The 16,251-nt window shown below is 32.1% G+C and overlaps 1 protein-coding gene across 1 annotated transcript; it reads right to left on the bottom strand.

The window, feature by feature from the left end:
* Positions 1-240: 240 nt before the first annotated feature.
* On the bottom strand, positions 241-15,564 carry LOC148280676 (uncharacterized). The gene is made up of 3 exons (XM_088227995.1): positions 14,946-15,564; positions 1,995-2,137; positions 241-363 (listed from the first exon to the last, which is right to left on the bottom strand). Exons 1-3 carry the CDS (start codon positions 15,562-15,564, stop codon positions 241-243), a joined length of 885 nt encoding a protein of 294 aa, XP_088084121.1.
* Positions 15,565-16,251: the final 687 nt, after the last annotated feature.

The raw sequence follows: 16,251 nt of genomic DNA, 5'->3' as shown, positions 1-16,251 counted from the left end.
TAAAAATTACTTGTATCATCCATTCAATAAGAAATTTTGTCATATAAAATTATAATAGCCACAAACGTAATTTTATTGGGTAAACAAACAGTATATGTATAAATATTGTCAATTTCTTTGTATATTAGTGTAGGGCACTCATGCACACACCAAAAAAATTGTTTACACTTAACGACGCTTAATTTTATAGCTTAGATAATGTATTTTATTGTCTAATGTGTTGAGCTAATTTTGTCATGTTTAAATGCATTTTTCAATCTCATTTTGAGATTCTGTAATTTGGTTAGATTTCTTTTTGGATTGTCGTGGACCTCCCTTTGTTCTTTTCCATTTCATCCTCCTGTTCTGGAACCAGACTTTGACCTGAAGCAAAAGAAATTTCATCTCAGTAAATTAAATTGTTAACTAGCACAGAATAGGATAGTTTACATCACCCAAATATAGCATAATTGAACATAGTTATACGAAAGCAGCCAGCCATAGAAATATAAATCTGAGATAATAGCACCTTTATAAAAACGAATGAATAATCAAATCTACACAACAGTTAGAATGTTTTTGACTTTGACAAATTAAAAACGATGAATACATTAGTCTTTTTATGTTACAAACAAGAATCCAATTACGTATTTGACCAGTTTTAATGTTTCTTAAAAGTACCGTCAGATTTTCCTAGTGCTGAGTGTTTTTTACGAATTGAGAAATGCTGTTTTTGTGACTGGACACTATTTTCAGAAAGTGATTATTACAGTTTTTTTTTTGTGAAAGCGCCTGGCTGTTTTTAGCAAAACATAGAATTGACCTTACTGCACCCGATAACACCAATATTTTTTTTTAATTATGGACTGGCTGCTTTCTGCATAACTACGTTCAATTGTAGGTCCATTTTACCGTTTGATATTAACAAATCATATTTTCATTCTAGTAGGCAATAAAAATAAAAATACTTGTATCGTTTTCCACAATTTTTAAACTATATTAACTATAAATGCTTCCATAATTCTTTAATGATTTATCTATATACCATGTTCCATACACTTAAAGCAGGTTCTCCACAACAAGCGTCTTTTCATGCTTATTTGGGAGCTTGCTACCTACCTTATGCAAAATTGACAAATCAGATTTAGATCAGACAGCTAAATAGATAATGTGTGAAAGGTACTTCTAGCCAGAAATTAGTTATTTTTCAGATCTTTCTTCTAAGCATAAAAAGTATTTCAGAATTGTATATATTTAACACTCAGGTCTTTTTTATCTGCCGGTTTTAATGTGATTAATGTCAAATTAACAATGTTTTGAGCATGTCAAAATGTTAGCAGACAGGCTGGATTTCCTGCCTAGGAAGTTATTAAAATCTAAATTTGATTCTGCCGGATGAACCTCACCCACATGATAAAGGTTTTAGCTTCTTTACTTCACAAAAGTCGACAGATGGAAAAGTTGAGGGAATGTGGAGGTTTAAACATGGTAGAATAGTGAATGTTACACATTGACCTGTCATTTGAACCAGCCAATGGCAGGTCATAAGCCCTCTCTGTTGTGACAAATTAAAATGTGAAATTAAGCCAATAGCTGGAACAGTGGCACAGTTATATTACATACCTAGTGTTGTTTTTAGTTGTCATGTTGAAATTAGAGAGGATTCATTCTTATGAAAATAACCAAATGCATGATTACTAAATTCATTCAAATGAATAAGTAATTGAATGAATGAACAAACGAACTTATGAATCTCGAAAATTTAAAATATCAGCAGGCTTATTCTGCCACAATTTCGTTTCGTAAGTTCGTTAGTCATATAGCCATCTCACTCTAACGCAATCAAAGTCATATTTCGCTCTCGTTTCCTCGCATATGTTACAAATGAATTAACTAAACGAATTCAGTTACAGAATAAGGCCACTGTTTGGCATCCTGGGGTAGCCACATGCTTTTGGATTCATTCAATTAATTAATTAGATTATTTTCATCTCTGTTGAAATACTGAAACTTACCTGTCTTTCTGTCAAGTTGAGTGCTACAGCTATCTCGTACCTCCTGAGTCTTGTGAGGTAGTTGGAGTGAGTGAACTCATTCTCTAAACTCCGGACTTGTGATTTACTGAATGCTGTTCTCTCCTTCCTGCTGCCTTTTGAATCTGAAAAAATAAAATATAAATAAGTACATAGATAATTGGCGGAATAAGAGAGGGCTGGCTGTAAGGAAGTGCTATGATTAACATATGGGTGATATTCATCTGACTGAATTATTTCTCCTACATACTAGGCAATGCCTGAAAACATTTTTCAGTTTTCATACTTCTTGGACCGATAGTTTTTACACTTCTACCTATTTACTTCTTTATTTTTCATTTTTTATACTTGGACCGATAATCGACAATATTTTGAGTTTATTCAAATTTTTGTAGACAAGGACTGAATTTCACCCCCTGGGAGGTTATTAATATTAACATTACAACCCTCTCTATTTCAATGGAGAACATTTTAGACCCGTCGGTGGCTGGTTTATGTCTCCTAAGAGCCTTTTCGTGCTTGTTTATTTTTATCACATGCTGACTTTCCATCAGCAAATTATGTGTGATGGAACTATGAAACGTTGACCTGACTTAGGTTAGAAGCATGCAAAAATAGCTGTTAGGCAAAAAACACTTAAAGTAAGGAAATCATACGATTTTGTCCTTTTATAATGCCTTTATAAGGTATTTCTGTTTAAAAATATAGGTAAGTACCTGTTTAAAAGTTTTATATGGCTAAAATCGTGGGTTTGTTGGCGTGCCTACCAAAACTTTTAATCAACGTATACCAAGGTATTCGGCGGCCAAATAGCGCACTTTGACGATGATGTTACGAAATGCTTTCTGAGGTGAGCGAAAGGAAATCAAACTTCCATAAGTTTAGACAATTTTCCAAACATTGTGGCCAGCAATGTAACAATGATAAAATATCCTGCCATTCCAAGCAAGAAATCAGTACCCATTAAACATTTAAATAGGGTTGAGGAAATTATGGTTTTATGTATTTGGTATTTTTATCAAAATAGTTGTATTTTTCGTTTTATTTTTTTATTTTTTTTTATTTAGGAAACATACAGTACATTTATAAAGTTTAATATTTTACACAATTAGACTTAATTCTAATGGACCAGTGAAGTTTCCATATTATAAAGCAATTATATGTAAGGTTAATTATGAAGGAAAAAGAAAAACACAAATGAAAGTTGTTTAAAAATTAAAATTTAAGTGAAAAAAAGATATTTTAAAGTTTGTAGTGAGTATTTACAAATGGAAATAATATTAAAAATGAAGAAAATTTGTAAGAGTAATTAAAAATAAAGAATGAAAAACATGCTCAGATGTAAAAATAAAATAAAATAGTTATAACATTTAAAAAAAAAAAAAAGGAAAAACATAAATATACACATATTTATTTTAAGGGATTCAAAGAAACGATGAGAAGAATCTTCAAGTGAAATATAAGACAATAAATTTAAGTCAATTTAAAAAACATCTTCAAAATTAATGACACATTATAGTAAGAGCAGCAATATATTGATTTTATTTACATATATAATATAAGTAATCAAAAGTAGCTTAAAAGTATAAAAACATGCCAATGCAGCAGAGAAAAAAGAAAAAATAAAGAAGGAATAACAAGTATAGCAAGTAATCTTTAAAATTTGTAAAAGCAATATAAGGAGAAGATTTTAAACCAAGAGAAGTCGATAAAATTTCATTAAAGCGATTTTAGTAGTAATACAAATTTCAAAAGAGAAATTTGATTTATAATATTAATGTATGTAATTTGAGTGATATAAAAGAAAAGGGGATCAACGGGAGTTTTATTCAAAAGTTTTCCATACAATAGATGTACTTGTCAAAATTACAATTATATATCAGATGGCATTTAAAACAAACATTTTTTTTCTTCTAGACGCTTCCTTTTAGCTAGGAAGGGCAAGGAAGGACCTATAGCAAATCCCACAAAAAACATGAAAAGACTCTATGAGGGTCTTCTTATGTTTATGTTTTTAAATAAGCAAAAAATTATGATGAGAACGGTGTTAAAAAAATTTCGTGCGACGTCAGATAAATTTTCTAGAAAGGTTTAACATATGCATATTTTGAATTACCCGAAAACGAGACGTTTCGCGCCCTGTAGGACAAACAGCACGTTACGCGATATTATTGACAACCCTGAATTTATGCGGAGCATTAACTTTTATGTTCCGGATAATTACCTTAGACAGCGTCAGCATATACTGTTTCACATTCCAATATACAGGACCAACCTGCCAATGGTTATACCGGTTGGAAGAGCTATCTCTATGTTGAACTTACTTTGGACATTGACATTTTTCCCGTCTCTGGGGGAGTTTTTCGTTACAAGATTCTCTTACTTTTTTAACATATTATTCTCTGGATATTATGTATAATTATGAGTTTTTTTTATCTATACCTAATTTTACTTTATTATTTTAATTATTTTTATATCTATGAATTAAGATATTCCATTTCGTAATGTACGTATATATTGATAAATAAAATTTAAATTGAAGTATGACGTTTTGGCGCCAAACTTGTACGCAATGTTTATTAGAACTAGTCTTAATTTATTATTAGTGCAGTCGGCAGTCATAACGTGTGACGTCAAAATGACGTGATGCCAACTGCGTGCCGTTTTGTATGTGCGGATTCTTAAACCCATTAAAAAATATATATTGATAGTTATATCATTGGAATCGTAAAAATCCGCTCTAAATATAGTAAATAATATTATCGTCTATAAAAGATAACGATCTCGCACAATGTTGCTGCTGGCTGTTGGTAGGTAATATTAGTACATAAAAATATCTAAACATAATATGTGTTAGATAGGACGATAGGAGCTTGTAGCTTATAATGGCTGACGGAATATTACGATCTGTCTGATCTGATCCGCCGCCGGAAACTAGATAATATGTTAGTTTTGTTTATTAGATCGTCACTTCCGATGACTCTAAACAGACCTAGTTCATTTACCTACACCCGATTTCCTAATAGACATTGCAAATAAAACGACAATATTTAGCATGAATAGGTACGTATTAGTACAGGGAGCATTATTTTTCCTTTTTATGCACCACAACAGATAAAGAGGCCAAAAAAAGAAGTTCAGTGCTACGGGATATTGGATATCTTTTTTTTCTTACGCGCGCTAAAAATAGTACAGCGAAGTTTCTTGAAAATGTATGAAAAAAAAAGAACTACTTTGAACGACGTCACTAGATCTTCTGAATCTACCAATGATAGAGTGTTATGATAGATTTCCGGTTTGCGGGAAGTCAATTCACCAATCAGCAGAACTCACCGAAAAGAACTTCCCACACGAAGTAATTCCAAAATTGCAAAACTTCAAAATTTCATATTATAATAATAATAATCAAAGTTTATTAACAAAAATAACAATAACTTGATCTACTACATAAACACTTAGGTAATAGATTTCTCTGGATCATGTCTAGTCTGCCTAACTAGGTACAACCTGTTTTAAGGCAGACATTTTTATGCAAAAATAAACAATAACATCACTACCTACTTGTTAATATACTAAATAGTTATACAATATTAATTTATTAGGAATTTATTTTTAGTAAATTTTCCGATTTTTCTCGACCTAAATCCAGTAACCAATTTTTTACAAATTTGTTAAATTGAATCCGGGTCATGGTTTTGCAATCTTTGGGTAACATATTGAATATTACCTACATATATTTTTTTTAATTGGTTTAGTTTGATATTTTATTAACAATTTAAAAAATCCACTGCACTTCCTTCTTTGGCAATTCAGAAATTATAGTAGGTAATGAATTTATTGATTTGCATTAAGGCTCATTACATTTGGCGCCGTTTTCAAGCGGAAAAAACTGTGCTAGATAAACCAGTTATGGTAGAACGTGATTTGAAGAGTCCACGATATTATCACGTGACCACAACCCGTTTATATTATTGTAATGACTAATTACATTTCAATCATTTGTTGTGTAAATACGAGATACCTAATATAATAATACCAAAATCACTCGCAAACGAGTGGAGGCGTATAAAAAAAATATATATATATATATATAATAATAGAAATCGTCCACATTTGATGTATTTCCAAAAGGGGGAAGATGATCATTTATCGGATTTCCTTTGACCGAACATTATTACGTATATTAATTATATTACCTGTTGAAGATGCCGCCTTAAAAACTGAACAGTAACTCGTGTGAAGAGTCGTGACAACATGTTAGTCAAGAAAAACCACAAAAAAATACTTCGGTGAAAGACAAGAATCAAATAAATATTTCACATCAAACGCGACCAGCTGGTAATCAAACCCTGATCCTAGTCAAATACACTTATAACTAAACTGAATACACTTATATAAATAAGAAAATCTGGCTTTTTGCTGATGACAACAAGAGACTTAAACTTATTGAATCTCCTAATGATTGTTTTCTTTCTCAACATGATATTAATTGTTTTAATGAATGGTGCGACGTCAATTGTCTTCAACTTAACATTGACAAATGTAAAATAATATCTTTCTCGCGACGAAAAAAAAAATACAATTCAACTACAAACTAAAAAATACTTCCCTTTCATTGGTTTCGTCAATAAAGGATCTTGGCATTACTCTCCTATCGTAAACGCATTGATAATATTGAAATCAAATCTCTCAAACTTCTTGGTTTTATCAATAGAATTACGACGGACTGCAAAAATAGTAATCCCATCAAAACTCTTTATTTCTATACCATCAAAACTCCTAAGTTCTTTTTGTTCAGTTTATTGTGTTTATGTTTCTTCGTGTAACTGTTGTAATTGACTTGGGCCGTATATTTAATAAATAAATAAATAACAAATTAGTAACCGCCGCACCATGAGGCGGATATTGTCCAATGTTTTAGTACTCTATAGTAAATTCGTAAATTAGGGGCACAAATCTTCTCTCAGGCCACCGAATATACTTTAGGCTATAGGCTGTTGGGAGACAACGGCGTCGGACATGACGTTGTGTCGAGGATGGCAGCGGAGGAACAATGGTCAACGGTGGCATCCTAAGCTCCAGTTAGCAAGAGGGGTTGCTGTCTCGGCGTCAGGTGGCAACCGGTCGTATAAACAAACCAAACAGCAAATCTCCCAGACTGACATGAAGACTGAAGACTAGGAGGGCTGACCCCAAGTAAATGGGACGTACAGCCAGGAGGAAGAAGAATAATTTATTCGTAAATATTGTCTGCGTCTAGGCGTATGAAAAATATAGTTCCGCGTGTGAAATAGAACCAGAATCCTGAAGATGTGTTGACGGCTACTCTCCGGTAAAAATCCTGAATAAGAAAATCGAGTAAATTAAGTCTGCCTTGCAGTGTAGTTATTGGCGCGTTCGCCACAGTGCTTGAGGTCCCGGGTTCAATTCCTGAAATGGCTAACGATAAATATTTTATTTAAAAGTGGTTTTGCACCGCAATATTTCACTGGCAAAAGGCATTTCACTGTCCCCAGACTGGTCTGTCTTTAAATGCTCTTCTTGACGCTTGGAAATTGCGATGGGAATCTTCCCCTTCAGGAGGGTTACATTTTTTTCCCTTCAATCCGCCAGCGCTTAAAATCTTCTTTGGTTATCCCCGATCACTGGACTACGCAGTTTTTATCGGGTCATGGTAAATTTAATGACAAATAATTTGTTTTCAATATTGTTGATTCCCTTCGTGCTGCTGTGGATATCCTAATCAATCTTCTAATCGTCTGAACACATTATGTGTTATCGTCCCTTTTTCTCCTCTCTATGATTATCGAATGGAGCTTCTCGCTACTATCCGTGACCCTGTTATAGGTCCTGTCGGAAATACAGATCTGGTGGGTTCCAAAAAGAATTTCAAGGCTTTTAAAAAGTTTTGTAATCATTTTGGCGAATTGATCATGTCCAATCAATTTAATCCCAGTCAGTGAAGAATTCACTTCCCTCTTTTCTTAATCCAACGAAGTGAATATTATGTACTTCTGGATTACCTTATTTTTGCACAAAGATGCTAAGGCTACCGATACAGATTACAGAGAGCTCCTTCGGGCATCTTTTCTCGTTCGGCAACGAGCAACTTTTCCGTGTATGTGGGCACCGCCAAGGAGACTTTGTCCTCAGATGCGGTATGTGGTGGGCAACCTGTCCCTCGACTGGCACCTGCAACGTAGGACTGATCACCTTACCTTCACTTATAGATGCCCTTATTACTTATTGACTTATACAGATGCTTGGCTTAAAGGGACAAAATTGACAACTTTACGAAATCACGCAATAAATTAGGTGCATAGGCACGTTATTACCAAAGGCGTTGTATTAGTAAAGACGTAAAAATATCGACTTAATTATTATTAAGTTTATTAAGGGTCGGAACTCTCGCGGCCGATTTTCGTAAATAAATATAAATATTTACTATCTTTTAAAATGGGAATGCCAAACCCTGTTTGGCCTGATTTAGGTGTTTCGACCCTTAAGACAATTTTTAATACTTTTGAAATGATTTTTATGTTTTTTCATACTTTTTTAGCTTGTATTTTTTATATGTAATTTTAATACGCTCTTCATACTTTTTTAACCTGTATTGGGTACATATATTTTGTTAATTTTAAAAACTTTTTCATTCTTGTAATTTCTAACATCTGCACTCATACTCGTTCAGCGTGTATATGTAATTATTAAACTTTTTTTTCTTTTATAGATTATATCATTTTCAATTCATTTCCATATCTTGTATTATGTTTGTTTTGTAATTTTTTGAAACTTTCTCGCACTCTTTTAATTTGTAAAAATTTCATAATTTCTATTCTACTTTTGTAAATAATGATATAGTTTAAAATATAAAAACGACTGTAAATAAATATTTTTGTCTACGTGTCCCTTAATGAGTTTTTTACAAAAACTCCTTGGAAATATTATATAAAATTATCTATAATATGTTTTCAATTTAAATTTAAAAAATATTGTTACAAAAAATGTAAGATAAAATAATGTCTTCATTTCAAACTTGTATGTCTGAAAAAAAATCTTGAATCTACATGTAACCTTTTTTCCGCAATACGACGTAATACAAATGGTTGTAGACGATGGCTGGATTTCACCCCCCCCCCCCCCCACGGAGTAAAATTTCAACTGACACAGTTGCATCAATAATTATTAATATTTTTTTGTTAAGCAATGTTAATTTCTGCAATTATTTTTCCTAGTATACCTATATTTATTTATTCTTTTACAATGTTAATGTCTGCCATTAGTCTTCCTAGTATACCTATACTTATTTATTATTTTACAATTTTTGAATGGTTAAGTGTTTTGTTTAATCTTGAATTATAATTTTAAACATGACTACACAAGACACATAAACAATGTGACGCCCTTGTTAAAAAAATGTCTAGGGGTCGTACCGTCTAATGACGTTGTGAAAGAAGCGTGTGACCCCATGACCCTAGTTTTCTAAGAGATTAAACCGCTTCTTGTCAAGGGATGTCCCGATTCCCCATCCACCCTAATGTTGATACTTCCAAACCTACCCCAGGGTACAATTAATTACACCCGTTAACCGATTTATGTGAGAAAAATATATTTGTCTCTTGGCTACCATTGATTAGGTACCTACTAGGATAATACATAATATTTATGCTGTGAAGTTATTTGTTTCTTATCTTTTTCTGCATAATGTAAGCGTTTTCTGTAATCACGCGTAATATCACAATTAATTGTTTTGCTGAATCAAAATACGTACAAAAATATTTTGCACTAAAAATATAATAAAATTAGATGCGTTCTTTTTTAAATAAAATAAAAGTAATTATATCTGGCCTCTGGGTGTAATGGTCAGCGCGTTAGCTTCCCATGCAAGAGGTCTCGGGTTCGATTCCCAACATGGTTGATATAATATATTTATTTAAAAGGGTGTTTTCACACTAGAATATTTTAATTCAATTAATTTATTTTAAATATAACATATCCATTACAAACATACATTCAATACGTACATATTATAAAAAAGAAAAAAAAGTACACGAAAGAGACTCATGTCAAATTAGTAGGAGAATCCTGCCCCGGAAAACCCCTTCGGATACATGGAACAGATCAATATCCAGAGCAATGTTGTTCAGCATAGCGGTAGCTCTTCCAACAGGCATAACCATAGGCAGGTTGGTCCTGAATATCGGAATATGAAACAATCTATGCTGACGCTGTCTTAGGTAATTATCAGGAACATACAAACCAATGCTCATCATAATCTCAGAATTATCGATCATACCGCGCAACAATCGATAAAAATGTGTGGTCAAATACACATTCCTTCTAGTCTCTAAACTGTTGGAGCCAAGCATACCCGGAGAAACTTGGTCGGGTAGAGCCAAGGATAATACCCGCACTCTCTCATGTAGAGATATCTCAGAAATCATAGTCCCTGAACTGGTACCGGAAGCGTAAGCATGATCATCTTACCTTCATGTAACAAAAATGATCAAGACACGCTGCAATTGATGTACAAATGCATTGCTCTATGCACCATTAAGTGCGGAAAGGGAATGATGATGATGATGAATTATATCTGGCAGTTCTTAGCCAAAAATAATTCCCATACTAAACCAGTGGTCGTCAATTTTGGCTGGCGAGCCACACGCGGCTGTTTAGCTACTTGCAGTAGGATTTGTACTTTAAGTGTGGTATTTTATAATATTAACGGTTACATTTCAATGCTCTAATTTTCACCCCTTTCAGAAATCATTTTTTATATCCAATTTCCCGTCGCACTGAACTTCCCCAATAACAGCTTGGTTCACTACACAAGTGGTCTGCTTGTGCTGTTAAGTAAATTATGATGTTTTCCAGCACCTGGGATAGTACTATTCTTGACTTATATGATCAGTTAAAAAAAACTATTTTTCACAAAGTAGAGACATATTCATACGAACAATATTTTTCAAACATAAAGCTTATCAAAAGTAAATTGAGAAATCGTATTTTGATAAGAACCCAGAAACGTGCTTATTCATATAAATAAACAACCCCCAAAAATTATTTATAAAAACAAAATTATTATTCTTCTCCTCGAAATTTCATTATCAAAATGAAATTTAATTAAACTTACAAACCTTACTTCTCCAAACGTTTCAAGAAAACAAATGCAAAGCAATTGTTCGTATTAAACATGACAAAGTTTTAACTATTAGAATAAAACTGTATTTTTTCAAACAAATAAAATTATTATAAACTATGATATATTGTGTACAAAGTTTAATCCAGTATACTGCCATCATGAGCAAAAGGGTAGTTTTTTTGACAAAAATCACACTCTGAGTTAAATATGAGGTAATGTTCTACAATAGATTTCGAACCATTTGATATAATTATGGCAATCAGCCGTAATATTTTGTTTTTCAGTACGAATAACGATATGGCATTTTTAAGCAATCATGAAGATTCGCATATATTAAATAAATTGTGTATGTTTTACGTATGTATGTATGTGTATGCGCATGGATATATGTATGTATTTATGTATGTGTGTATTTTTGTAAATAAATATATATATATATATATATATATATATATATAATATGTATATGTGTAAATACGAGTATATATGTAAACTAGTAAGTTTATATGTTATTTGTATGTTCTTTCTATTAATTTGTAAATTATTATTACGTATTAAAATGTAATTGCCTAGCTTGGAACGGGGTTACGGGGCCCTCTTTAGCTGGGCAAAGTGTACAAAAATTGTACATATGATAAAATGTATATATAAATAAATAAATAGAGATCCATAAGCAAAAACTTAGTGTAGATATGACACACACAGGTTTTACGCTTTAGAAACTTTACTTATAACTGCTTTTGCTTATGACAAAAGTATAAAAACCCGAATACGAATCGCGAATTGTCAAATCAATGTTTTTTTTTTTTCAATTTCGTATTTCAGTACACCGTGTTATTTCGGAACCGTTGAAAAAAGTCCTTGTGTATCTGATTCCGTTTCTATTTGATAAGTTTTTATTTTTATAACTTTATTTTGTTTAAAATTATTATTAATCTTCAAAATGTTTTTATTTATTGTGATATGACTTCATTTTGTTTTAAATTATTATTGATATTTAAGTATGTTTTTGTTGATTATGAATTAATGTACAATTTTGCTTCAAACAATTATTTACGCTATCTCAAAGATGTATTTTATGAATTTTTATTTCTATCATTGAGGAACTTCAGCCCTACGGGAAATTGAACACAAAAAATGTTTTCTTGCGTTCGGTGAAAATAAGAGTATTCAATTGTACGGAAAAGTTTCTTGAATATGTACGGAAAAGTTTCTTGAATATGTACGAAATCATTTTTTTTTTATTTTTTAAAAAAACAAACAAACAACATCACTAGTTCATATGAATCAACCAATGATAAGAAAGTTGTGAAAGATATTCGGTTTACTTATCCTCGACGGACCAATCGGCAGAACCGACCGATTATAAGCGGAAGAGAACTTGACACGTCACATGCGGAGTAATTTAAGAAACACAAAACTCTAAAAAATCATAGCACTGATAATACGATGTGTTAATTTAAAAAATATATATATATTTGGCTTAGTTGAATAGTCTATTAACAAGCCACTGAACTTTCTAAATTGTATTTCTTCTTTTCTTCAAATTCTTCTTCAATCTCTTCGCTACTAAAACAGTGTGGGATGAAAATGGATTGGCATGGTTTAGCTCGAAGTCATATATGTTGATCGTGTTTATTAAAATATTATCATCATTCCATGTCCACTCCGTAGTTGGAGCATATGGTGTCCACAACGGTCCTCCAAACATCTCTGTCGGCTGCTAGCTCCTGTGCATCCTCCCAAGTCAGGTTCGCGTCCCGTAGTTCTGACACGAACTGCCGACGAACAGTCAGCAGTGGACGTCCAGGACGTCGAGAAACTGATGCCTTGTAAAGTAGGCAAGCGTGGTTAAGGAGGCGTCCGCAGCACATGGCCAAGCCAACCGTATCGCCTCCGCTTGATGTTAGTGGTCACCGGAGTTTGCTGCGTCCGTTATCCTATTGCTTCATTCCTTAGAAAGTCAAACCAACGCACACCCAAGATTCTTCTGAGACATCTATTTTCAAAACTCAGAATTTAGCTGTTTTGGGCCCTTGTGAGGTTTCACGATTCGCATCCGCAGAGGAGAATAGGTGTCATGCAGGCGTTATATAGGCGGCATTTGATTTTCACTGAGTAAATATCCGATATATCAATATATTTATAATATATTGTATACCATTATTTTATTGTCCTTTTTTGACTTTGCAACATGGTTTAATGTTCTTTTTCTTCAGTTTCTTGTACATATATTTCTTTAAATAACTGTTGGCTTAGATGGAAAAAACGATTTTTTCTATGTATTTGTACTTTTTCTTGATTTAAGATATAGGTACGTATATTTATATTACTATTAATCTGGTATTGGCATTTTAAATATGTGATCAACAAGTAGAATACCATGTTGATTTTTTTTTTATGTAAACATTTCCGCTCAACGCGGGTTTTTTTAACTTAAAGAGCTAAAATGCACGCAGCCCAATAAAAATGTATTTTTGGTATTGAAATAAATAAATTGGTAAAATATCAATAATATGACGTTAACAGAGTTTGGATTGTTTAACTTTCCTTTGTAACATATTGCTCCAATTTGCCATCTTTCGTTTGCATAATAAACTTTATAATTTTATGATCGTTTAGATAATAATATCTGCTGTACTTATTCAGTAAATATTTATTTCAAATACCTTCGCGTATATTTTGTAGCGCCGGCGTTACAGTTATTATAGCAATATAGTCGGTAATTAAAATTATAATCATGTATCCGGGCGGATGAAGAATATACATATTTCTGAGAGTGAAATAGAACCGGAACATTGGCTAGAATCGCAAATGTTTTCAACTCGATGGCTACTCGTTCCGAAAGCGACGATATTACACAATTTCAGTCGGTTTTATTATAAAATGATTAATGACACATAATTTATACTATTTTCATTTACTTACAAAAGAAATTTTTAAAATGTCTATTGTCACTACAAATTTAATGTCTTAGTGGTTTTAAAAAAAAATCTAATGTATGAAGCCTATGTAAAAACTAGAATCGGGTTGTGGTCCCGTGGCTAGTGTCTCGGACTCACGGATCGAAGGTCCGTGGTTCGAATCCCAATCTACCCCAACTTGATTCCCATTTTCTAATAGTGAGTTATTTACAACTCGTTGAAAATGGCCCTCAAAATTAAATATTTGCGTAAATTATAAGAACGCAAATATTAAAAAAAAAAAAAAAAAAATGTTATACGCAACTACTATGGGAACAGGATATCAAAATGACATAAACAGACTACAAAGACAACAAAATAAAACATTAAAGTTAGTACATGACCTTTCCTATCTAACAGCAACTAGAGAACTTTTTAAACAAACAAAGTAATTAAATATAACTGAACTCTTTCAATTTGAATCATTAAAATTTATTCATAGCTTAGCCACTAATGTAATCGTAGACGAAGAACTAAAACTTATAAAAAAATATAGTAAACATGGACATAATACGAGAATATCAGAAAAATATCATAAACAACTTTTTTAAAACACGACAAGGACAGTAGAGACTAATAAACCAGGGACTGAAGGTATACAATAAACTACCAGACAAAACTAAACAAAAGCCACAGACAAACTTTTCAAAAGATGTCAAAAATATTATTTTGAACAACAGAGTATAAATAAAAAATGTATATATTATTTTTGTAAAATGAACGTAATAATCCGTAAGGGTTAAATAAATTTTCAAATAAAAAAAATTATATATAAATAAAAATTAAAAAATATTTAAACTTAAACATTAAATAATCAAAAAAGTTTACCCTCTTCGTTGAAAACTTCCAATGACTGTTCATCCAATGTGACATTTTCCGAAGAATTTTCTTCTCTGCTGTCAGGATTAATCCAGTTGTCGCTGTAATCATCAATAGTGACACGAACTTTCGACACACATTCATTTTCCGAGTTCTCTTCTCGAATAAACTGATAATTATCAAAGTTATCTGAGCTACACTGATCGTTGTCAGAAGAGTCGCAATTATGGGTTGACAAAAATCCCGCGAATCCATTGATGGCATAATATCTTTGATCATGCGCAGGAACTTCAAAATTCAAATTTTCGTGTGAACGCGACACATCCAAATTTTCGACAAATTGAGAGAAGCCATTTTCGTCAAAAGACCGTACAATAGTAGTTTTATTATAGATCGAATTCGCGTAACCGAAAATTGTTTGTAAGGATGTGTCAAGGTGTCGGTTATCGTAATAATTTGGCGCCACCGTTACAGGTGTGCAATAGTTTAAATGTTCATTTGTATTATTATGTTGGCAGTACGTTTGGTTTATGAAATCGTACTCTTCAGAGTGGTTTAAATTTTGAACTTGTTCGTAATTTTGATAAAATTCTGAGACTAACGTTTTACTTTTCGACGCGTCTTCCATATTTTATTATTATTAAATACGTGTATTTTTTTCAAACTGTCATCCGACTGAGCTCAAGAGATAACTGAATACTGAATCATTTCAAAGATTTTCTCCTTTCATGATCAACCACGTGTGCCTGTTTTTTCCAAATGAGTTCCTTGTCCAATCACACGAGGAAGACTTCAGTGGGGGTGGAGCTAATCGCGAGGATTTATCTTCATTGGTTGGAAAATCACATTAATTTAGTATCGAAATAAAAATATACAAGTACATATTATCTAGGTTTATTAATTTTATAATTAATTCGGGCGATAATTTATGTGGGATACATTTACTCTCTCATTACAAACGAAAATATTATAAAGTCAATTATTTGATTATTACTTAAATCATTTACAACTCAAACAAGATGTTTAATTTACTTAGTGACCTATCTTTTAAAAAATGTGTTTGCCAGAACAATAACATATTTACCTTTATTATATATAGTATCGTGAAATTGCATAATAAATTGGCATAGTGAAATAAAAACATTAAATATTTTATTTGAAAGGTATGTATTACGTACACTACAATATTTCACTGTCCCTAGACTGGCACCTGAAGCGTGAGACTGATCAATTTACTTTCATGTAACAAATTATTAAAACACAGTGCATTTCGTGTACCAATACAGTGCCCTCAGGTGGTGATAATCATCATTTG

This window comes from Micrasema longulum, unplaced genomic scaffold (assembly GCF_059751315.1).
Source record: "Micrasema longulum isolate JH-2025_06_02 unplaced genomic scaffold, ASM5975131v1 h1tg000552l, whole genome shotgun sequence".
Taxonomy (NCBI): domain Eukaryota; kingdom Metazoa; phylum Arthropoda; class Insecta; order Trichoptera; family Brachycentridae; genus Micrasema; species Micrasema longulum.
This window is presented reverse-complemented; position numbering and strand designations above follow the sequence as displayed.